The sequence below is a fragment of the Aethalodelphis obliquidens genome, unplaced genomic scaffold, assembly GCF_003676395.1.
Source record: "Aethalodelphis obliquidens isolate GAN/ISIS:26980383/991018 unplaced genomic scaffold, ASM367639v1 scaffold1, whole genome shotgun sequence".
NCBI classification, from domain to species: domain Eukaryota; kingdom Metazoa; phylum Chordata; class Mammalia; order Artiodactyla; family Delphinidae; genus Aethalodelphis; species Aethalodelphis obliquidens.
This window is the reverse complement of record NW_020837945.1, coordinates 71319040-71344350: the sequence shown is the minus strand read 5'-3', so window position 1 is coordinate 71344350 and position 25311 is coordinate 71319040. Positions and strand designations below refer to the sequence as shown.

The 25311-nt window shown below is 45.5% G+C and overlaps 1 protein-coding gene across 1 annotated transcript in view; it reads left to right on the top strand.

The window, feature by feature from the left end:
- The first annotated feature begins 5013 nt into the window (after nucleotides 1–5013).
- MUC4 (mucin 4, cell surface associated) overlaps nucleotides 5014–25311 on the top strand; it is a 46820-nt gene continuing 26522 nt past the window's right edge. The window contains 1 exon segment of the mRNA XM_027107438.1: nucleotides 5014–5095. Within this exon segment, the coding sequence (XP_026963239.1) occupies nucleotides 5014–5095 (82 nt within the window).

Sequence of the window (25311 nt, the reverse complement as noted above, 5' to 3'; positions counted from 1 at the left end):
CCCTGTCTGAGAGGGCAGGAGGCCTCATCATGACAGCCCTGACTGAGCATTGCTTGTGGACAGAGGTTTAGGCTAGAGGCGGGTCTGACTGGGGTTCTAGGAGTGCACAAGACAACCTAATAACCATGGGAGGAAGAGCGCAGAGCAGAATGAACACTGGAACCATGGGTGCAAGCCCGCATCTGCCGCTGAACAACCGTGTGACTTGGGACACTCCCTTTTCTGTGGGCCGGCACCTCTTCCATGGCAGAATGAGCAGTGTGGACTCCATGATTGCCAAGGTTCTTCTGGTTCTAAAATTATGTTCAGACTCTTTTTTTCTTTCAGAATTTGAGAAGGGAAGCCTACCCGTAGGTCACAGATAGTGAATCTGAGCTCCTAGGTGCTGGCTTTTTGACTGAGCACTGTTGCTAACTTCCAGGACTGAGTTTTCTTCTCCTTCAAGTTGAGTGAATGGATAAATTTAGACTCCTGGGCCTCAAGTCTACGCCTTCACCCCTGCCCAGGCACTCAGCACGGAGCCTCCTTCTTGGGTACCCCAGGCCTGGAAGGTGTTGCTTGGGGAGGCATTAGTCCCCCTCCGCCGCAGAGGGAAAATGAGAAATGAACTAACTGGTGTGAGAACGCAGGGCACTTTTAGAGAAAGGGCCTTGAAGTCCAATCCTGGGAGAATGACAGAGGCCTTTGTGTGGCCCAAACACCAGGGCCCTGGCTTCCACCACGGCCTGGGAGCCAAGATCGCACGAGCAGAGCTTGCCCTTTGTCACCTCGGCTCCCTCATCCACAGTGGCCTGACACCAACACATAGCACACTCCCGTGGCGGGTCCAGCCATGGGGGAGCCCCCGCCCCAACCGGCATCAATCCCATTGGTCTGTATCTTTTGCAGCCTGGGAATCTTGCCCTCGCAAGCAGATCTCCCCCTCCTCTGTGTAGCAGGAGCCACGCCCACCAAGACCATAACCACCACCCCCTCCCCTTGCTGGACTGTTGAGTAGAGAGCAGTGGTCAGAGAACTTGGAGTTGTGCAGATTTGGGTTTGAAACCCAGCTCAGATGGTCAGTCTTTATATCGTAAAATGGTCATCCTCTTTTAAGTGAGTGTCTCAGGTTGGGTCCTGCTGGAAGCAAATGCTGAGATGGAGTGAAATGGAAAAGTTTATTGGGAATAACACCTGTGAAAGGAAAAGGCAGGAGGCAGGATTGGGCGGGAGCCAGCACAGCTGACAAAGCCACGAAGTCCCTACAGGTGCTGTGGGATTCTCTGGGGCGCAGACTGCCTCTTAAAGGAATCCTGTGGGACTGGAACTAGCCAAGTCCTTGCACCACTGCCTTGCTCAGTCATTGACCTGAGGGTCACCATGAGAAGGGAGTGCTCCTGGCTTGAAAGTTGTGCACCTGAAGGAGCTGACAGCTGGCGCTACCAACTAACCACTCTCCTTGCAGCCAACAGTGTATCCATTCTTAAAGGCGTATCTCTGCGTCTACCTTGGGGAAATAACCGTTCAGCATATAAGCCCCCACCAGCAGAGGATGAGCGCTCAGGGCATGTTAATTCCATTCTTTGGCTTTGGAGCCAGGCAGACCTAGGCTTGAATTCCAGCTTTGCGACTTCCCCGTGTGACCTGGGCAGGAGTGATTCAGGACAGTTAGCATTCCCCAGTTGCACTTGATCACACAACCCGGACCGTGACTCAGTCATGATGAGAGTGCGTGTTCATTTCCCTGAACGTCAGTTTTCTCAGATGTGAGGTGGGGATGGTGATGTGTACCTTGCAGGGTTACGGGGACATACACAGGGCCTGGCACTCTAGTTCAAGTCTTAAGATTGAATGAATCAGGATGAATACATATCTGACTTCCTGCCCCATCTCAATCTAAGTGTTTTAAGGCTGGCCAGGAGTAACTTTATTAGCAGCATGAGGGTCTATCAGGGCATAAATTATATGGAGGTAAGCAATTTTAACCCCATCCCAAGATGAGAGTCTCCCACTTTGGGTAGCCTAGGAGAGAAGTCTCCTTTAAAGATCTTGACACGCTGCCCAGAACCCAGGCTGAGTCTATTCAAGCCACATCTGTATCTTCCTTCCAAGTGGAAATGTCATAATCTTATCCTTGCTCCAATTTACTGATACCCCAAGTCAAGACTGAACTCTCTGGCCCCCCATGGAATATCAACCTCAATTTGGTTTCAGATTCTTGCCCCCGAGAACGCCCAGCAGTCTGCAGGTCTAGGAGGTCTCCATCAGACAGACCTCTGGGAATCTACTCATCTCTTCCCTTCTCACTCACCCCTCTCTGTCCCCATCAGACGCCTCGGGAGGGGAGAAGGAAGGACAAACAGATAAAGAGGGGCATTTGTCATAGAGACCCAGAAGCACACCAACCCTGGAAAATGGGCAAGCCAAGAGGTAGCTGGACTCAAAGGGAAATGGGAAGGGAACTGGAGGCAGGCAGGGAGAAGATGAATTAGATTCACACGTGCCAACATCCTAAAACCCAAAAGGGACGCAAGAAAGACCTCAGTATGCAAATGAGCCTGGAATTCTTCTCCAGACTCCTCTTCATGCCCTGCTTCCCTCACTTGTTTCTACCTTCAGGGTTGGTGTCAGGATGAAACGAGAGGCCAAGTGCCCTCTACAGGTGTCTTCACAACTATAAAGCACTTTTACATGTTTGAGCTCATTTTATTTTCACAACCTTTTGGGTAGGTGTTATTTGACAAAGACTTTTGTTTGACTGAACTTTAGTCAGGCTCCTAAACTTCCTTCTAGGCCCATCTGTGCACTTCCCTGTAAAATCCGGTTTTAGCAAGAGCCCTGCCAAGTCAGTTTAGCAAGAGTGTCCCATCCTCAATATCTGGAACTCTCAATGTCTGATCAGGCGCTTCATCCTCCTCCATCCCTCCAAGGTGATGTCTGATCACCCTGGCCTGTCTTTGGCCAAAAGTCCTGTTAGGTTGGTTTAGCCAGAATCCGCTCACCCCTGATGTTTTTTCTTAGTAACTTTCTATCCACTGACCCTTACCCTGCTTCTTGGCTATAAATTCCCACTTGCTTATGCTATATTTGGAGTTGAGCCTGGGTCTATACTGAGGTCCCTTTTCTCACATTGCAAGAGTCCTGAATAAAATCTGTTTTTATGCTTTAACTACCCGTCCAGCTCTGTTTTTTCTTTGACATATTATCCTTATTTTATAGATGAGGAAAATAAGTCTCAAAGAGGCTGTGACTTGCCTTGGGTGGCAGAGCTGGGATTCAAGTTCAGGTATCCTGAGCCCAGTTGGAGTCTTGGCCACCACAGTAGCTTCTGGAGAACACTCTGCGCCTCCAGTGTCCCTTGCATTGGAAAGTGGGAGGTTTGCTGTGTTAGGTCGACAAGATGTCCAACTCTTACTTTGGTCTAACCTGGAATGCTTTTTTCTCTTCTAAATAGGAAACTGTAGTCCAGTAAATGTCACCAAACAAAACACATAGCAAGTTAATAGAAAGAACTCATGAGCAAGAACTGACACAGAAAAACTGATTAAGAGACCAAGTTGGCCTTGGCGTCTATGTACATTTTTTCCAGTGATATCTTCCTCGTATCCTGTCCCACTGCTCTATGCTTAAAATTCTTTACCCTTATGGGTTTCCTTCTCCTGGGAAAGAATGGGATCAATGGATCCATACAGAGGTGGGACTGTTGGGGGGACCATGCTACTTCTCTGAAGTAGTTGCACTATAACTGGAAAGTCCAGCCTTTGGGCTTTGGCTGTAATTGGGATTTCAGCTTCAGAAAGCAAGTAGCCGACAAGGTGGTGGAGCCTTCCTGGTCCTCTGAGACGGCGCCACAGTGTAGCCATCCACTCGTCTTTGGATGTCTCCAGGTTTCTGCCTGGGAACGTGGAAATGCCGATTCCTCATCCTAGGCTGTGCAGTGAGAGCCTGAGCTCCCTGCCTGGGGACCAGTCACTCCACAGACCCACACTCAGGGAATGAAGTCTGGAGAAACCAGGGTAGCAGGGGTTCACACCATGGGAAAGGGTGGGGGAACATCGCTGTTGCTGTCCTTTGCAGAACTATACCGGCTACCTTCTTTCCCCTTCAAACTCTGCCTGACACGCTCAGTTTGGAGTTCCTGTCCCTTCTTCGTTATGTTTGTGAGTCCCAAGAAGTCAAAATGGGGTGCCCTGGTCTCCAAGGTCTCCAGGAGCAGCCCCACTTCCTCATGGGCTCACAATCTCTTCTCCCCAGGTTCTACTCTCTACCACACTACCCAGCCCAGATCTCTCAAGCAGCTTTCCCAGGTTGCCTTGGGCTTTCTGGACCCTGGTTCTGCTGCGTCCTGTCCTGGAAAGAGGAAATTCACCATTTGGTGAGGGTCTACCTTGTGCCTAGCACTGAGCAGATATTCCGAGCCCAGTCCTCCATCCCACAAGTAGCATACGGGGTGGGGGGGTATTTCTGATTCCCACCTCTCACCCCACATTGTTCCCCCCACTTGCCATATTTCTTAGGGTCTCCTCAAGTTTCACTCTCCTATTCATACAGCTCCAAACTCACTCCCTCTTAGCCCCTCTCTTTCCCGTTCTGCCCTGCCCTTCCTCCTGAAATGACCCGGCTGCTCCCACTGTGGCAGTCCGAAACGCCAGCAAGAAAGAGGCAGCCCAGGACACCAGGCAGGACGCGGGGCCCTCATTTCCGTGTGTCCTGGTTTCTATTCCCCTACATGCCCCTCCCATCCCTCCCGCTACTTGGCCCAGGCTGACTAGGAACAGAGCAGCCTGTTTATATTTTTTATTTTTTCCTGGTAGGGGAAGGGGGTGGAGATTGAGGAAAGGAAAGATGGGTCAAGGATGATTGGCAGGGGCCCCACCTTCTTTTGTCCGCTTCCCCTGGTACTCTGGCCCCTCAGGGAAATACACCTGTTTAAGGCCAGCAGCCAGTGGGGACAGGTTCACCTCTGCTGCTTGCACTACCACTTCTGTGCTGAGGAGCTTTCCCAGGGGAGCGTGAAGGACTCTTTCTGGAGCCATGAGGGGTGTCCACTGCAGGAGGGTCCCCTGGGTGTTCCTGAGCTGCTTGTGTTCCTGCATCCTTGGGCCAGTGCTCCTGGGTAAGTGATGCATCTGGGGCAGCATTCTGGGGACAGGGTATCAGCTGACGTCGCCGATCCCATCCGAGGAGCTGGGGTCTGTCATGGGGAGAGAGGCAGAGAGGTAGAGAGAGGTGAATGGATAGAGATGGGACAATATAGGGGAGAGAGAGGGAGAACGCTAAAGAGACCGAGGAAGGAGGATGTAGAGACAGAGAGAAGCAGGGAGATGGGGGAGTGTCCTGGTTTGGGGAAACTCACTGGAGGAACCAGGGCTTATTTTGTGGAAAGAGACAGGTAGGCAGAACTGTAGAAAAAGGGAGAGAGAGTTGAGAAGGAATGACACAGAAAAACAGGAAAGCTGGATAACACCCGGAAGAAAAACTTGCAGAAAGATATAGAGTCAGAGGAAAAGACAGGTGAGAAACAGATGAATCAAAGCAAAGTAGATCCAGAGAGAGGAGGGAATCAGAGGAGACAGGCAGGATGGAAAGGAAGGACCAGGGGAGAAAAGAAGCGACTGGCTTGGAGAAAAAAGGCAGGACAAAAGGGCAGCTGAGACAGGCAGTCGGCTTCTCGCCTCTGAACTTGGGTTTAAAAGCTTCCTCTTGGGCTAATGCCTCCAGGGCAGGGCTCATAGCCCTGGCGTTGGCCTTGGTCTCCTCTACACCCTGCCTGCCCGCCTCTATCTGGAGCTGCAACTAGAGCTGGAACTAAGGCCTTTTGGGGAAGCTCCCCCTGGGTCCCCTGTCCCTTCCTCACTACCTTCCAAGCTGCTCCCCTGGCCCCAGGGCCAGGTTTCATTCTGTATTTCTGGGTGTCTGAGTCTTCTGAAAGTTTCTGGGGCCAGGAGACGGTGAGGGGTCAGGAGCCCAAACCAAAGATATAATCACAGCTCCCTCCCCTCCTCAGCAGGCCCGGGGAAGCCTTCACCCAAGGAATCATTTCTCACACAGTGGGTCAGAGGAACACATTCTCTTACAGATAGTAAGAGGCACAATGCCAAGGATGTGGAAGAGTCCACCTTCCTTGAAATGTTTAAGGGCTTGACTAAGACCAAACGGAACGCCCACCATCTACACCACCCTCACACCCAAAGCCCCTCATCCTCCCTACTCATCACACAGTGAGGAAACAGAGGCCGGAAGGAGCCTTCGGAACCTTCTGTTGCCAGCCCCACAGGGTCTGTTCCTGGGGGTAAACTAAGTGGTGTCTGTAGGAGTCATGACCATGGGCAATGGGGAGAAGGGGGCTTGGATTTAGGGACCTTGGGTCCAGTCTTGGCTCTGCTGCTAAGTGATCTGGTCCCATTACCAGGTCCTATTGTATCTCTCTCCAGGCCTCCGTTCCCCTATGGAAAAAGGATGGCATGGCCCCTGGATTGCTAAGTTCTTAACGGGCAAGGACTGGGGTGGGAGTGGGCAGGGGAAGGCAGGTGGGGAGCAATGGGGTGTGGACGAGAGGAGGACCTTGAAGTTGGAAGGGAGTCCCCACGATGGCTCTGAAGCCGTGCAGGGTGCCCTGGAACCGAGTCCTGTGCGTTGCAAAAGGGCACAGGATGGAGCAGGGTCAGGAAAGGAGGGGGAGTGGGATGGGAGGTGGTGCCGCAGGCCTGTGATTGAGCATCCAGAGGACCTTGGAGGGAAAAGTAGTCTCTGCTGGACAGGCAGTGGGTGCCCAACGTCTGCCGGGGTGGGGAGTTCTGGGAAAGTGGGAACTGGTCAGCCCCATTCCCTTGGCTCCCTGAAGGGGACTCACGAGTGACCTGCCTATATTTGAACCCAGGGTCTGCTTCCACGTTGCTGCCAGCACCCTCACCCAGGCCTGGGTCATCCTTGGAGCAGGTGTCTGAGCCTTCACCCCAGGTTGAAGGGAGAAACCCTGGGGTTTCCATGAAGGTGCTGTAGTGTAAGGGCTTCCTTAGGAAAAAGCCCTGGATCCTGAAGGGGAAAGGGGAAGAGAAGGGTGGACAGAGGTGGACTGGCCAGGGAGCCAGCGGAGACTTGGTGCCTACAGGTGGCTCCCGGCAGGAATGGCCTAGAAGGAAGCCTGGCAACCCTGATTCCACGCCCTCTGGCAAGAAAGCGAGGTAAAATAAGCCTCAGTCTCCCATACTATCAGTGGCCCAGTAACCGAGGGACCACCGCCCTGCACAGCCACTGGGAGGTGATGGGACTGTAGCAAGTGCAGGATGGTGGAGATCCACGGCCACAGAGGGCCCCAGGGAGGGCTCTCCTGCTTCCCTTCACTCCGAGAACCTCTAATCTGTCTGTTGGTTTAGGGGAGGCCCACCCAACTTGCCACCAATGGCACCCAAGCCCTCCACAGGCTACCTGCCCCCCACCCCAGGAAACCCTCCCTGGGCTTGTGGGCTTCCAAAAGGAGAAAGTCCCTGAACAGGAAAATCAATCAAATTTAAGTCAATGGCTTGCAAAATGTATGGCAAAAAGCAGGAAGTTCAAACCAGGAGACCCCATGTCAAAATTGCCTCTTACCAGCCCAGAATTTGTGAGAGAAAAAACTTTAACTTGGTGTCTTCATTGGCAAAATTAGTGAAGTGGAAAGAAGCTATTTCCCAGGGTTGTGGTGAAGATTAAATAAAGTAATATCTAGTACAAAGTAGAAGATCCATGATATCTTGTTTGACAGACCCCTGCATGTTATCTTTTAAATTTTATTTTCTTTTACAATGTATTAAACTATAGTTGATTTACAATATTGTGTTAGTTTCAGGTGTACACCTTCAGATTCTTTTCCATTATAGGTTATTACAAGATATTGAATACAGCTTCATGTGCCATACAGTAGATCCTTATATATCTATTTTATGTACAGTAGTGCGTATCTATTAACCCCATACTCCTAATTTATCCCTGCCCCTCCTTTCCCCTTTGGTAACCATAAGTTTGTTTTCTACATCTGTGAGTCTCTTTCTATCTTGTATACAGATCCATTTGTATTATTTTTTAGATCCCGCATATAAGTGACATCCTATGATATTTGTCTTTCTCTGCCTGACTTACTTCACTTAGTATGATGCTGTCTAGATACATCCATGTTGCTGCAAATGGCAATATTTTGGGACCACTGCATTTCAGAGCTGGGAAGCTGGGGCAGGAGGATGATGGAGGCAGAGTGGAGAGGGCACCTCTGTTGGCTCGGGGGCATTCCCATTCCTCCAAGGATCTTTGAGCTCTAAAAAGCCACCCCCGATCTTCCTGTGGGTTTGCAAGTGTCTGTTCGGTTTATTCAGAATGTGGCATCTTGCATGAACTGATGCCAGCTCCACCGTGGGGCAGAGGCCCCGCTCCCTGACATCGCGGATGCACGCTTCCTTGTGTGGCAATCTCCTCCACACCCTCGGTTTCTGGGCTCCGGAGGCAGAGGCTGTCCTGGCAGGGTTTGACACACCAGTGATTTACGTCTCCATTGCCAGGAGAGGCCAAGAAGCGGTCGGCCTTTTACGTGCTCAAACAAGTAGTTTGCTACCGTGTCTGTTCTCTGGTTTCGTGGTGCTGCTGAATGCTTCAGAGATGCAGCCACCAAGCCACCTCTCCCAAGGCCAGGACTGAGGACTTTCCAGCCATCTCTCCTCCTACTTCCAAACTTTCACCTTCCACCAGGCTGAATTCATGGCAACAAATACTTAGTCACTGTTGTGTCCCTGTCCCCAGCACAGCACTGAAGAGTTCAGTTGAAATGGACTCAATTTGTTGGCATTTCATAGAGGTTTAAATACTCAACATTTTCCATGAGACTCCAAAGCAGTCCCAGGAACTGGGCGTCTGTGTTTGCACATGAGGCCTCCACAGTCGTGGCCAGGCTCCTACGGAGGGTGCTGGCTTTGCGGCAGGCAGCTCGGTTCTCCTAGTGTGCATTTTTAAGGTCTGCAAATACATCTCCGCTCTATACAGATGTCCCCGACTAAAATTGCAGTTGGAGTTTGACAGTGGGTTTGGAGGAATTCAGAACAGGAAAGAGTGTGGAGTTATTCATTCACTTGCTGAATTTCCACTCATGCCAAATGCTCTGGACACAAGGATGACGAAGTCATGGTTCCAGCCTCCCAAGCTTGTGTGAGGCCGCACAGCCTGTAAATAGGGCAGCTGGGCCTAGAAGGCAGGTCCCCTGACTCCTCGGTCACTGCATTTGCATTGTGGTACACAAGCTCTATAATCCAGCCCTGCTCATTGGTGGAGGATGAACAGAAGCACCCACACCTCGTGCTGAGATATTCGTTCATTCGTTCATTCATTCATTCATTCATTCATACATTTGTTAGTTAAACAACTATTTAAGGAGTGTCTCCTATGCGCCTGACATTGTTCTAGGCAGTGCTGTGTGAACACAGTGAAGAATGGAACAGATGGGGCCCAGCCTCCTGGAGCTAAGACCTAGTATGCAGAGAGACATGAAATAATTACAGAAAAATTCCCAACTGCAAATGTGGTGTTATGTTGAACAAGTATTATGATGAGAGTAAAATAGGGAAACTTCATTTGGATTAGTAAGTCCACCAAGGCCTCTCTGAGGAAGTGCCGGACACGTGAGCTGAGACCTGAAGGTTAAGTAGTAAGTGAGGTGGAAATTGGTGGGGTTGGGGAGAGTAGTGGGGGCGGGGGGCAGTGGAGGAGGGAAAGGGAGCATGAACCAGGCAGGGGAAGATGTGCAGAGTAAGGAAAGAGCTTGACCCTTTGGAGGACTTGAAAGAGGTAGACAGGTCCAGATGATGTAGGGCCTTGTAAGCCGTGGAATGGATCGTGGATTTTAAGGAACTAAAATGAGCAGACAGTAAGGGGTTTTAGGTAAAGGAGGGATGTGATCAGATCTGAACTTTGGAATGGTTGCTCTGGATACCATGGAGGGAAATGGATTGGAAGGGGGCAAGGGTGAAACCAAAACTAGTTAGGAGCTGGCTGCGGGAGTCCAGGCAGAAGGTGCTATGATGGCCTAGGGGTAGCAGTGGAGATCTGGGAAGGGCGTGGATAACAGTAAAAACAGCAGCAAACAGAGCTTCTGCCATAATAAGGACGTAGTCACAAGGATTGCTGCCCTTGTCAGGCAGCAATCGGGCATCTCAGGACCTTGTAAAGACCAAGATAACAGGCAGTGCAGAGTGCCCTTTATTGAGCTTAGGAACTGAGCTAAGCATTTTACATACATTACCCCGTTGGTATTACTATTATCTACCATCATCCCACTTTTATAGATAAGGACCTCAAGCCTCAGAGAGGTCAAGTAACTTGCCCAAGTCAAACAGTGAATGTTGGTCAGTTCGACTCTGGAAACAACAGTCATTTTTTTTTTTTGAAATTGACGTATGGTTGATGTATAATGTTGTGTTAGTTTCTGGTATACAGCAAAGTGATTCAGTTATATGTATTGATATATACATATATATTATTTTTCATATTCTTCTCCATTATGGTTTATTTTAAGATATTGAATATGGTTCCCTGTGCTAGACAGTAGGACCCTGTTGTTTATCTATTTTACATGTAGTGGTGTATATCTGTTAATCCCAAATTCCTAATTTATCCCTCCCGCTTCCCCTTCAGTAACCATGAGTTTGTTTTCTATCTATGTCTGTGAGTCTGTGGAACCCACACTCTTAAGCACTCTGTGGCCTTGTCTCCATTGACTTGTCCCTGTCGGTCTCAGAAAGGACCTTGTTAGGGGGCGTCAGCAGTACCACGTCTGTCTGGAATCACAGCTAAAATAACCAAACAAACACCAAATCATAATAGTTACTGCCGTATCATCTTCCCGCTTCATTCCCTACTCCCCTAAGTCAGAGACCAGCTGACCTATGTTCTGAGGGAACCGGGGTATCGGAAAATTCACTGACGTCTTTACAGCTTTCTCAAGCCTCCCTTCTTTTCCTCATCAGTAAATGGAGCAATCTCCTAGAGCTGACTGCAAAAAAAATTAGGTCAATAACATCAAAGAAAATTGGATTCCCATTTGGCTTCAAAGCAAGAACTTTATCTCTCCTTCGCAACTGTACCCACTGAAGTCACACCCCAAACAATGCCTATTCTTCACCTTGGATATCACCACAGGTTATTTGACCTAATGTCTGGTGTAGCAGACATTAGGTGTAGCAGCACTAAGGTTGCCCTGGTGATAACCCCAGAAACTCTGGAACCAAGTCAAGAAGCGTCACAACCTAGCTCTTACCGTCTGCTCGGCACAGCTCCAACTTTCCTTTTCCTCGATGCCCTCCTTGCCTCAGAAGTCCCATCTCCAGCTTCCAATATCTTGGTTTCGGAGCTTGTCTCTCCCTGGCCCCAGTCGAGGCAGGCCCACCCTCCTAGCCAAGGGTGGCCCTCAGGAGTTTGGCTACCTTTTGCCACAGCAGTGTTCACACTGCCCAGGCTGCAGCCGTCGTGTTGGTCTCCTGACCCCGGGACCACTGTGACAGTCACAGGAGAAATTGATACCATTTCACCCTCTCTCAGCTAAAGGGACCAAAGACTAGGGGATGGGAACACATGAATTCATTCATTCAGCGGATGTCTATGAAGTAATTCCCATATGCCAGCCATCGTTCTAGGTGCTGGAGATATCTTGAGATCAGTTATCCTAAGGGCATTTTGAGTTAGCATCTTTCCTCATCATGAATTCTAGGAACAATGGAGGAAAGATACCCAGCAGACACAACAGTGGTCACAGTTTCTGCTTCCTCTAACAGCAGGAACACAAACACAGCCACCAGCTCCATTGTCACCTGTCACAGTTCCTATAGCAGGGGCTCCAACAGCCATCACATCCATTACCTAACACCCACCCATCATCCCTGAGGGACAGCTCTGGGAAGTCTCCAGCTCCCAAATCCTGACCACAGAGGGGCAGAAGCCTGAAATCACCCACAGCCCAGGAACCTTTCAGAAATTTCAGCCTTTGGTCACCAAGAATGTCTGAGAGGATGACAGTCTTCATCCTTGATCCTGGGAAGTGCAGACCCAGCTCTCTGTGAGCAGCAGTTTCTACACCCTCCTTCCTCCTCTGTGGGAGGGGCTGAGGCTGCATCCCGTTGAAGATGGGGGGCTACGCCGATTCTGAGGCTGACACACATACAAATGGCCCTGGTCTCCCGGCATAGCATGGCAAGGAGGGTGGTTCTGCCCCTTTCCTCCAACTTCTTCACAATTTTCAGGGCACCTGCCACCCACCTGTGAGTCAACTTTCTCTTCAAGGTGAATCTTGCCGTTGGGTGGTTTCCTTGGCTCTATGCTGCCCTAGGCACAGCCCAGTGAAGAGCCCCACAGATCAGGAAATAACAGCAGCAAAGTGAAACTTTGTGGGTGAAATGGCATATGGGTTCCTCACCTCCAGTTCCAAGAATAACTCAAGACAAACAGACCAGGCACGAAGAAAAAGCCTCTGGCCACAATGCACGTCAGCAAGACACAGGCTTTGTTTTGTTTTCTCCTCAGGGAGTGACGTCACCACTATGTGGGAACGCTATCTCCCACTATCTCACCGCTTCTGCCACCACTCCTTCACCTGAGTCAACAACACACCCGTCACCGCCTCATACCTCTGGAGTCACCAGAGGGCCACACAGGAGAAATGAGGCCTGTCAGCACCATCACGCTGGCCGTCCCCGCAGCCCTGAGAGCACAGGGGCAAGAGCTGGCCATCTCCCACCGGACACAGTTCAAGGGGAGAAGAATAACGGCCTTGCGGGGAGACCTCTGACTGCAGTGGTAGCAGAGAAATCCATGGAGGGTTCCAGGACTCCGAGTGAGGAATGCTCCACCTCAGTGCCAGCTCTGATGTCCTCACTGTCCTTAGATGCAGGTTCCTCCTCTGGAAGAACTTCTTTAAACTATCCATTTTAGGTGACATGTGTCTTCTGACAGCAGTCTTATCACTGCAAGAGGTCAACAGCCATCACAACTCATTCCAACATCATCACAGACAAGGGGACACCAAGAAAATTGGCAGAAACCTCCTGGTGTCACTTGCCCCTGAAAATGTGTCAGACTTGTTCCCAGGCTCAGACCACTGCACGTGGCAGGCCAAGAGCTCAGGCAGGTCAGTCACCGTCCCTTACTTTATCTCTCCTGAGGTAGCATTTGAAGAGCCCAAATTGTGGAGAGGCCATGCACTTGGTGACAGCCCCACAGCTGAGCCCTGTCCCTCACAAGGTATGCAATGTTGGGCAAGTGACTTAGCCTCTCCAAGTCTCAGTTTCCTTATCTGTGAAATGGGGGTACTGTTAACTAAGAGAAGCTATAAAGCACTCCACAAATATGTGGTATCAAAATTGTTATTATTTATAGAGTGAAAATATGCCTGAAGAGAGAAGTGTGAAATAAATTCCTATTCCCAATGGTGTGGGTCAGTTAATCACAAGTCAGTTGACACTCAAGAACTTGATGTGAAGACAGTATCTCCACAGAAACTGCCAACAGGGTAGAAATGGCTGGGTAAGAGGGATTCCTCATTACAGAAACCATTCTGCAGTGCAGACAGAGGCACTGACAAGACTCTCAAACACTCTTCTCAGCCACAACCAGAGGAAGGTCAGCCAGCACCAAGTGGCCTCCCTCTGAGGACCCTGGTTTCCTTGGCAGTAGTGAGAGGATGACAGGACCAATTCCAGCCACCAGTCTCCATGGCTCTGATAAAACAATGAGACCCTGCCCTCAGGATCCAAGCAGCTTCCTTCTAGGGCAGGCAATCCAGGTGTTTTCTAAAGCGATCCCTGCTACGGAGGTGATAGTAGAAATTCCCCTTCCTGGTCCCCATAGCTGAAGATCAACCCCGCAGTGGTGTGATGGAAGCTAAGAGTCAGGGTGGGAAATGGAGGAATCAGGAAGAGCAGTTAAGAGGTGGCTGCAATAGTTAATGAGGATAACACAGCAAAGTGAACAGGAGACAGTGTGGGAGAAATACAGTAATTTGGAGGAATAATAGTTGGTCCCAAACTCTGTTGCTGGCAACAAGGAAGAGGAAGGAATCAAAGATGACTCAGGGATTTCTGGCCTGAATATCTGAATATCTTCAGTTAACTGAAGTTACAATTAACCTAAGGAACGTGTTGGGAGGAAAGAATCCTTCAGCTTCTGTGAGGGCAATACTGTGCAAATACCAAAGGGACACTGGTCAGGGAGAGACTATTGAGGTAGATGCTCAATAAACGTTTGTTGAATGAGTGAATGGAAGTTGCCAAATTTTACAGAAATTAATGGGAACAGAGAAGAAAATTTGTTTCGGTGCTTAGGAAGGAGTTTTCTGGTAACTCTGGAGGAAAGTGTTTTCAGCAAGGTGACTGAGGTGGAGGAGAGAGTGTAAGGAGTAGATGATAAAGAACACGTGGAGAGTGTAGAACCCTCTGTCAGGATGCTCATCTGAAATGACAGATAGGGATGTGGAGGACACAATATGGATGAGAGACTTTTATTTTAGGTCAAGAAAGACCTGGGCATGATAGTCAGGAGAAGAGAAGGAGCAATGCACAAAGAGACCCTCAGACAGAGAGAAGTGATGGACTAAGCCATCTGAGGGGGGAAGGAGGAAACAGACAGGGCACTGGGCATGCGTACGTGCGTGCGTGTACACAGCCTTTCAGTGAAGACTTAGCCTTTCTTTTTAGGTAGAATAAGGTACCTGGTGAAGACAGAGACATTTCCTGGTGGAGAGGTTCTTGGGACATTGAAGGAGATCAAGTTAGATGGCTTTGGTCTTTTCAGTGAAGTAGAAGGTAGAGTGTCATAGAGAAAGGAGAGAGAGGACAGGAGAGGAGAGGAGGGAAGGGGAGGGGAGAGGAAAGGAGAGGAGAGGAGAAACATATTTCTCTCAAATAGCAACTCTCCACAGTCAAATCCTCAGCTCTCTGCTCTGCAAATATATTACGTATTTGGCCAGGGTGAGAATGACGCGCTTCCGCTGTCTAACAATCTGATGAAAACTGAAAAGCCTGACTTGAGTTCTGCTAAAAGACAAGCAAAGCTTGAGCAGCAAGAATAAGGCTGGGAATATTCTTTAGAACGAAGCACGGTCAAGACCCCCATTATCTGTGGCTTCAGTAAGGTGGTTTTAGCTTACAAAAAAATGTTAAGAGCAGATACTATCATTTTAAGGACGGTGTTTCTTAAAATGTGGCCCATAGACCACCTGTATCAGAATCACCCTGGGCACATGTTTAAATGCAGGTTTCTGGGGCTTCCCTGGTGGCGCAGTGGTTGAGAGTCCGCCTGCCAATGCAGGAGACACGGGTTCGAGCCCTGGTCTGGGAAGATCCCACATGCCGCGGAGCAACTAAGCCCGTGCGCCACAACTACTGAGCCTGTGCCCTAGAGCCTTCGAGCCACAGCTACTGAAGCCCATGCGCCTAGAGCCCGTGCTCCACAACAACAGAAGCCACCGCAATGAGAACCCGCACACAGCAACGAAAACCCAACGCAGCCATAAATAAATAAACAAATAAATAATAAAAAATTTTTTTAAAAATGCAGGTTTCTGGATCCCACCCCACACATGGGGAATCGGAAGTGGTGGTAGGACCCAGAACGTATCCTTACAAGCTCCCGCAGGGATTTGGATACACCCTATCTTTTGAGAACCACTTTCTTACCAATAACAACTTCTCTATAGCCTTCCTCCCTCACCAGGATTTCGTGCCTAAGAATAACCTACTCAAGTTTAGCAGGTTGGGTTATCTGCAAATTGTTTTCATAAATAGCTGAAAAATCTGTTGAAGGAGCGTCTTAAGACATTGTTTAAATGGTGGTGAAAGACAAATACAGTACTGTAGTTTTGATGTAACTAATGCTAATCTCTTCCTTCTAATAATGAGCCCTACAGATTTAGAAACTTGTTAAGACTGCACCTAACAGTAAAACTCTGTCATCAACGTGAAGGGGCTCACTTGCCTTCTTATACGCTGGAAAAGGAGACTCTAATCAACTCAGCCCATGGTTAGCAAGTTCTTTAAAGATTCAAAAGGACACAGCCCTGTTTGACAATATCTAAAATTGGTACTGCCAAAACAAGATTTTTCTCAAAGGGAGAGGGTATTGGGAAACATGTACTTGCTCATATACTGCCAGTGGGACTGTACATTGGCACAGCTTTTCTGCAAAGAAATTTGGCAGTACGTATTAATGACATGAAGACTTTTATAACAGCATTAACCAGTAATTCCACTTACAGAAATTTATGTTGAGACAATGAGCTGAAATAATGAAAACAAAACAAAATATCATACAGAAAGATAGTCATCGAAGCTTTATTTATAGTAAACAACCTAAGTGTCAAACAGTAAGTTAATTATGGGAATATTATTTGATGTAAAAAGGTGATGTCCAATGTTCCACAAGGGACACAGACTCTCTCCCTCTCTTTCTCTCTCTCTCTTTCCCTCTCTCTCTCTCTCTCTCTCTCTCTCACCACCCCCACACACACACCCACACACACACACTAGCAACACATGGAACAAGCATAAAATAAGGTTTATTAAGGAAAAACTTCCAAGCAAAGTGCACATGCTCCCTGAGCTCTCATTATTTCACAGAGAGGGGGTTATAGCAGGACACAATGGAGGAAGTGTTCTAGGAGAAAGACCTGCCCCTGTGCTGCTGCTGTTTGTAGGGAAATGGGAATGGTAACAATGCAGGTTTTCAGGTTGAGGGAATGGCTTTGTTAGGAAAGGGGACCTCCAGAGCTCAGCCAGTGGTGTTTATGTAAAACACCCAAGATCTTGCTGTTGGCATTAGCTGGCCCAATCCCCCTGAGCCAGCTCTTCCATGCCTACAAAAGGAGGAAGAGAAAGAACTACTATCAGAGACAGAAAAGATTTGTCTTTCTTCAGGCTATCTGTACAAAGAATAAAAGCATGAAGAAATGCTTATGATATCAGGTAAAATTTTTAAAAAGAATGCAAAGTTATATATGCTAGGTAACTTGAACTACATATTTTTTAAAACATAGGAAAAATCCTGGAAGGACACATAACAATGTGATTGCTGGGGAGTGAGATTATGAAGTTTTGGTCTTTCAAAGATCTATAGTTTACAATTTTTATATAATGAGTATGTCTTCTTTAATATATTTCAATATTGTATAACTTTGTCCATAAAGATTAAGCACATCTTTTGTTGGATTTATTCTTAGGTACTTTATATTTGTCACTATCAAAAACACTACCACCAAAAAAATTTTTTTTGCTGATGTATAGGAATGCAGTCATTTAAAAATGTTTTGGTCATATATGTAAAACTTTGCTAATGATTTATAAATTTAGGTAGTTTTCTATGTAAACAATTATATCATCTGCAAATAATCACACATTTATTTCTTCCCTTCCATACCAAAAAGAACTTCTCTATACCTTCATACCTTTGTTTATTTTTCTTATCTTATTGCACTGGCTAGACCTCCAGCCTGATGTCGAATAGAAGTTGTTATAGCTGGCATCCTGGACTCATTCTGAATTTTAAAGGAAATATTTCCAATGTTTTATCTTTAAGTATGATGTTTACTACGGGGTTTTATTGATATTGTTGAGCAGGTTAAGGAAGTTCACTTCTATTTTTAGTTTGCTAGGAATTTTAACAGGAATGAGTATTGAATTTTATCAAATAGTTTTTCTGCATCTGTTGTGATGATCATGTTTTCCCTTCCTTCTGTTTATATGATGATTTATATACTTTAATAAAGTTTTATGTTTTTCTTGTATTTCTGGTTTAAACAGCTTGATCATGATATAATTTTTTATAAATCCAATATTGAACTTGGCTTGCTAATATTTTGTTTAAGACATTTCCATCCATACTATTACTGATATTTACTGATCTATAGTTTTCCTTTCTTATACTGTCTTTGCATCTTGGTATTATACTAACCTTACAAAATTAGTTGTAAAGCATTCCCTCTTTTACTAAACTCTGGAAGAGTTTGTATAAATTGAAATTATCTATTCCTTGAATGTCTGGTGAAAATTGCCTAGAAAATCATCTCGACCTACATTTTGTGAGGGATGGACTTTTTCACTTTTAACTGATGATTCAGTTTGGAATAGTTTATATTCAGATTTCCTATTTTTTTCTCAATTACTTTTCTTTTTTAATTAATTTATTTATTTTGGCTGTGTTGGGTCTTTGTTACTGCACGTGGGCTTTTCTCTAGCTGTGGCGAGCAGGGCCTACTCTTCCTTGCAGTGCACGGGCTTCTCACAGCGGTGGCTTCTCTTGTTGCGGACATGGGCTCTAGGCACGTGGGCTTCAGTAGTTGTGGCTCATGGGCTTAGTTGCTCTGCTGTATGTGGGATCTTCCTGGACCATGGCTCGAACCAAAGTCCCCTGCATTGGCAGGCGGATTCTTAACCACTGCACCACCAGGGAAGTCCTCAATTACCTTTCTTTTCAATTTTTTAAATTGTGGTAAAATACACATACATAAAATTTACTATCTTTACTGTTTTTGAGTGACATTAAATACACTTATAACGTTGTGGTACTGTCATCACCATCCATCTCCAGAATTCTTTTCATCTGTAAAACTGAAAGTCTATACCCACTAAACAATAACTCCCCACTTCCCTCTTCCCCCCAGCCCTTGGCAACTGCCATTCTACTTTCTGTCTCAATTTTGACAAGCCTAAGTACCTCATATAAGTGGAATCATACAATATTTATCTTTTCGTGACTTGCTTATTTCACTTAGCATAACGTCCTCAAGATTTGTCCATGTTGTAGCATATGTCAGAATTTTGTTCCTTTTTAAGGCTGAATAATATTCCATTGTACGTATATATCACATTTGCTTATCAACTTATCTATCAATAAATGTTGTCTGGGTTTGGTATCAGGGTAATTCTGGCCTAAAAGAATGAGTTAGAAAGTGTTCCTGCCTCTTCAATTTATTGGAAAGGTTTGAGAAGGATTGGTGTTAGTTTTTCTTTAAGTGTTTGGTAGAATTCACCAGTGAAGCCATCAGGTCCAGTGCTTTTCTTTGTTGGTTCAATCTCCTTATGAGTTGTAAGTCTGTTTAGATTGTCTGTTTCTTCATTATTTCCTTCCTTTTGCTAACAGTGTGTCTATTTTGTCTTCAAAAATCAACTTTTGGCCTTATTCTGTTTTCAATTGTTTTTCTATCACTAAGTTCTGTTCTTTTTATATATATATATAAATTTATTTATTTATTTACTTTTATTTTTTTAAATTTTACTTTTGGCTGCATTGGGTCTTCATTGCTGTGCGCAGGCTTTCTCTAGTTTGGTGAGCAGGAGCTACTCTTTGTTGCAGTGTGCAGGCTTCTCATTGCAGTGGCTTCTCTTGTTGCAGAGCATGGGCTCTAGGCACGCAGGCTTCAGTAGTTGTGGCACGCGGGCTCAGTAGTTGTGGCACGTGGGCTCTAGAGCACAGGCTCAGTAGTTGTGGCGCATGGGCTTAGTTGCTCCATGGCATGTGGGATCTTCCTGGACCAGGGCTCGAACCCATGTCTCCTGCATTTGTAGGTGGATTCTTAACCACTGCACCAGCAGGGAAGTCCTGCTGTTCTTAATTATATTGTTCATTCAGCTTTCTTTTTCTTTTTTCTTTCTGAATTTTTTCTAGTCCACCTTTTCACTGAGGGTTCCAGCTTTATGCAGAAGATACTCAATTTACAGTGTCCTGATCTAAGATTCTGTCTCCTTTCCCCATGAAGCCCTTAAATCCCCTAACTCTAGATCTCAGAAATACATGCATATCTTGCGAGAGCACTTACTTATCCTCTTAGTTTTCAACTCCTTCACTCCTGAGTGTCTCCCTCTCTTTCTTCTGTTCTCAGTTCAGCATTCAGACAACACTTATTACACATTATTTGTCATTTGCAGGTTTTGTAAAGAGTTATCTCTTCTGCCATATTGCTGGAAATGGAGCTGTACTACTTTTATAAACAAAAAAATCTTTACTTAAAAAATTGGGCTGTGCAGTCATGAAACTTTTGCTGCTGATACTGATTTTAGCAGAGGTGATGCAGGCTCTGACAAGATTTAATTGCCAAGAATCTATAATAAGTTTAGTAAGTTTGGCATGTAAATAGCTTCTGTCTGGTGACTCAAAGCCAGATGACAGAGTGTTGCTTTTATTTATGTTTTTAGGAAAATAAAATAAGCCTAATAATAATTGCATAGTGTATGTTTTCCAATCCAAACCTTATCTAGAGAAACCAAGTTTTGGAATTTTACTGAGGAGAGAGCAGGTATAGAATATGGAGTTCTACAAACAAATCTACTCATAATTCTGAATAAAGGAAGTCCCCTTTTAAAGTCTAAGCAGAGTCATTTTGGGTTAAATAGGAACCCAAGGACTTTCCAACACAGCTCTGCAGCTCAATCTGTGCATTTGTCCATAGCAACTTAGAAGCGTAATTAGTACTATTAGTACTGTAATTAGTTACTATTAATAAATAGTAGGTGAGTCACTTTCTTTTTAATAAATTAGAGCTGATTCATAGTCATTCTCACTCAAAAGTCTAAATTGCTTTCTTTTTAAAAAATATTTTATGGAAGTATAGATTTATGATGTTGTATTAATTTCTGCTGTACAGCAAATTGACTCAGTTATACATATATATATGTGTATATATATAAAATATATATATATATTTTTTTCATATTCTTTTCCATTATGGTTTATCACAGGATATTGAATATAGTTCCCTTTACTACACAGTAGGACCTTGTTTATCCATTAAATTGCTTTCTTAAGAAGAGAAAGTGGTGAAATTGCAGTCACCTCCAGGAACAGCACTCAAACCTAAATTCTTCTCTAGGAGTTTGTCTCACTGTGAACTACATCCCTCCAACTAGTTGTGAGCACAGAAGTTAAAATGTTTTTTGAGAACAGCAAGGGACCTAACAAAACCCAAAACGACTAAGTTCCTAAGAGGGGGAAAGACTCACGCTTTCTTGGTTTCTTCTTGGTTTAGAAGACTCATGGACCTTAAAGTTCAGGAGGATGGTATGCTCTCCTGGCTGACAGGGTTTGTCTGTAGCTAGTGTGAGTGCAGTCAAATATTTTAAATAAAATAAGTTGACATTTAAACATTTTGCCAGGCCAATAAATTGAAAAAAAATTAGGCATGATCAATTAAATTAACATCATGTTATGATGTGGTCAGGGCTAGAGTATGTGTACTTACTCATTAGGTTTCTGCTAGATTGGGACAAATGTTAAAAATTAAAATTAAAGGGCTTCCCTGGTGGCGCAGTGGTTGAGAGTCCGCCTGCCGATGCAGGGGACACGGGTTCGTGCCCCGGTCCGGGAAGATCCCACATGCCGCGGAGCGGCTGGGCCCGTGAGCCATGGCTGCTGAGCCTGCGCGTCCGGAGCCTGTGCTCTGCAACGGGAGAGGCCACAACAGTGAGAGGCCCGCGTACCGCACAAAAAAAAAAAAAAAAAAATTAAAATTAAAAAAGGTAGGGCTTCCCTGGTGGCGCAGTGGTTGAGAATCTGCCTGCTAATGCAGGGGACACGGGTTCGAGCCCTGGTCTGGGAGGATCCCACATGCCGCGGAGCGACTAAGCCCGTGCACCACAACTACTGAGCCTGCGCGTCTGGAGCCTGTGCTCCGCAACAAGAGAGGCCGCCATAGTGAGAGGCCCGCGCACCGCGATGAAGAGTGGCCCCCGCTTGCCACAACTAGAGAAAGCCCTCACACAGAAACGAAGACGCAACACAGCAAAAATAAATTAATTAAAAAATTTAAAAAGGTAGAAATTTAATTTGCTTTTTAAAAAATGCTATAATTCAGGTTGAAAGAGTTAACACTCCTTCCCATTATGGAGTTTAAAATAGTCTGGTCACTATTCTAGTCTAATGTTGCCTTCTTTCTCATAAGGAAGATGAGTTGTTATATTCCTGAGATTTTTTTCTTAACAATTTGAAGCAGCCCTAATCAGTTTGCCTCATTCTGTGGGAATCCTGCTTTTCCATCCCTTAGCCTTTATTGTAGCATTTTTTTAAGCTTCCCTCCAAGCATGTCTAAACCTCTGACCTGGCACAAGTTTTATCGACCAGACCTAACCTGGGCTCATTTAGCCTCAGTACTGCCTGGCAACCCAGGAACGCACACACTTGGGACTCAGTCATCTCCTTCTGCACAGATACTGCTTATTCTCCACAGCAAAGGAACTTGTCTTCATCTTTTGTACCTCTCAGGGCGGTCTTAAGGGAAGGAGTATTTGGTGACTTTAGCAGGAAGACTGGCCATTTCAAATCAAATAAAAAATATTAAAATTTAATCTTTTTCTAAATTCCTTGAAAAAAATTGATGATGCTTTTTCATTTCAAAAACACATTCAGGGCTTCCCTGGTGGCGCAGTGGTTGAGAGTCCACCTGCCGATGCAGGGGACACGGGTTCGTGCCCCGGTGCGGGAAGATCCCACATGCCACGGAGCGAGCCATGGCCGCTGAGCCTTAGCATCCGGAGCCTGTGCTCCGCAACGGGAGAGGCCACAACAGTGAGAGGCCCGCGTACTGCAAAAACAAAACAAAACAAAAACACATTCACTTTATAGGATTTTTAAAAAATCAGTGTATGTAGTTGGTAAATTTACTTTTGAGGCCCTGAATGTATATGTCAGAGGCCTCAACCACCTAGAGAAGCACTTTCTTCTAGATGTTAACCTTATTAATGCTCTGTTTTGAATTTGACTAATGAGGAAAAATCTCTCCCTTCAATTAAGTATTTTGAAACTGGCTACTGTCATCACCTTGGAGAAAAGAGCTCTTTTCAAAGAAAGAATAGTGTCTTAGCCTTGATGTTCATATTACTTAAGAGAACAACATCTCTTGATAAATGGAAAAGGTACTTCTATATAGAACCAAATACGGCAAAATTTGTTTAAAACTGGATTCATTGTTGTACTCAGTAACTACTGGAAAAAAATTAGTGTCAACGTAAGGGTTGAATCAAAAAGAAGTTAGCTCTGCGGTTTTTTCAATAAATTTTTTTGGGAGTTGAAGATAGTTTGGGGGGAGAAATCAGACAAGGTATCTGAACTAATGTAAAATATAAAATGAAGTTAGATTGTCATCAATGAACTGCCACTATTATGCCTATCTCTTTATCACTGGGTCGAGACTTTTGTTGAGACCGTCTAGAAAAAGAACCACACAATGACTTTCATGGGTGCTAGGCACTTTTGTCTTCCTGGGCTTCTTCCTCTGATTAAAAAAAAAATTAAAAACTATACTTCATGACTGTGTTGGACTAATGCAATCAAGGCTGGATTCATTATTACATATTCATTATAATAACATTGATTTTTTTCCCTTCTGATTGTAAAAGAAATTAACATGAAAACAGTTTTATTGATCCTAAAAGTAGCTTGGGCCCCAGGCCCTGTGGCTCTATGCCTCACCTTGGGGGCTTGCTGGCAACTCTAAGGCAGTGGTGCCTTGAGAAGCATCTTGCTGAGGTTTGTTAAAAGGGGGTCAGCCTGTTCTCAGGACCTCCCACATGGTTCTAAAAACCAACAGAATTCATACTACTCCCATTTAAAAAGAAAAATTAAGGTAGAAAGGGAAAGCTCTGGATTGTAGGTAGAGAGACCACCCACAAAGACGGTCCTCAGAGACAGTAAAATGAAATAAAAATAACTGTACATCTGAATATAAAAGAGAGTCCAGGGCTTCCATGTTGGTGCAGTGGTTAAGAATCCGCCTGCCAATGCAGGGGAAATGGGGTCGATCCCTCGTCTGGAAAGATCCCACATGTCGCGGAGCAGCTAAGCCCGTGCGCCACGACTACTGAGCCTGCGCTCTAGAGCCACAATTACTGAAGCCCTGTGCCTAGAGCACGTGCTCCGCAACAAGAGAAGCCACCGCAATAAGAAGCCCACACACTGCAACGAGAAACCCACACACCACAACGAAGAGTAGCACCCGCTTGCTGTAACTACAGAAAAGCCAGGGCGCAGCAATGAAGACCCAATGCAGCCAAAAAAAAAAAAAAGAGAGAGAGAGAGACCGTCCACCCAAAAAACACCCACAATATTCCAGAGAAGAGGGAGTCACTTTTATACTTGAGTCCTCATAAATTCTCTTGTATTATTTGGTCTACTCCCAAATGCTTTATACTGAATAAACAAAGCTTTTTAAGACAGTACAAGTAGTTGACATGTACTGTTAACAGTACATGTATCTATTCATGTCAGGCATTCAAATACACAAGTTCATAATATTTCCCTTTCCTTACTCTTCAAAGAAGGTCCTGATGAGTCAGCAAAATTCTTAGGTATTTGAGATGGGGTACGAGAGAGAAATGAAGGAGGAAAAGAAGATCAGAAGATTATCACTGGGGGAGAAAATTGAAGGATTTTTAGAAATAGAATTAGGAGACAGGTGAGAAGGAAAACTGAGAGATAAGCACTAGGTTAAGGAAAAGAAAAAGAGGCTATGAAAAAGGCAGAAGGCTACTCATCTCCTTTACCATGTTTAAGAAATGTTTGTATAGGATATGCAAAAATTTCAAAGTTTTTCGTTGAATGAACAGTGTGTGTATTTTAATTAAAACACTGTTCTGAGACTGCAGCTAATGGATCTTGGCTTCCATATAAGACTTATATGGGGAAGGTAGGAGTATACTGGGCCAGTTTCAATTACCATACTCACAAAATTAATGGTAATGGAGAAAATGTTAGCACAAAGACATTCATTGAAATATTATTTATGACTAGGTACCACAGTGTTGGTAGAAAACTTAGACGTGGTTAAATAATAAATCCTGCAGCCATTTATTCTGAAGCCCTGTGATATAGAGTGATACATGAGCAGAATGATTCTGTTATAAACTTTCCAGCTTCACAGAAGGAACCTCTCATCTGATAAGTCTTTGTATCTTATATTTAAAGGCACTGCCCAAACAAGCACATCTGGAACTTCATCTGCCACAAATAGACACAAAGTAACAAGTAGTGTTACTGAGAAACTGTCCCGTTCCAGTATCAGCCACACACTTCTCTCAACATCGGAAATGTCCACAGTAACAACCTCAACAAAGTCCACTGTATACCAAACAGAAGGAACATCACATTCTGTTACTAGCAGTAATGCTCCAGGCACTTTAGCAGTCTCAAAAACACCTACAGTAGAGGTAACAACAAAAGCATCCCCTTCCAGACCCACTACTCAGGTAACATCACTATCTTCTCAGGACCACCATACTCAGAGCATAGAAACGACCACAGAAACTCAAACCACCACCATCACAGATGTGACCACATCCACTCCCT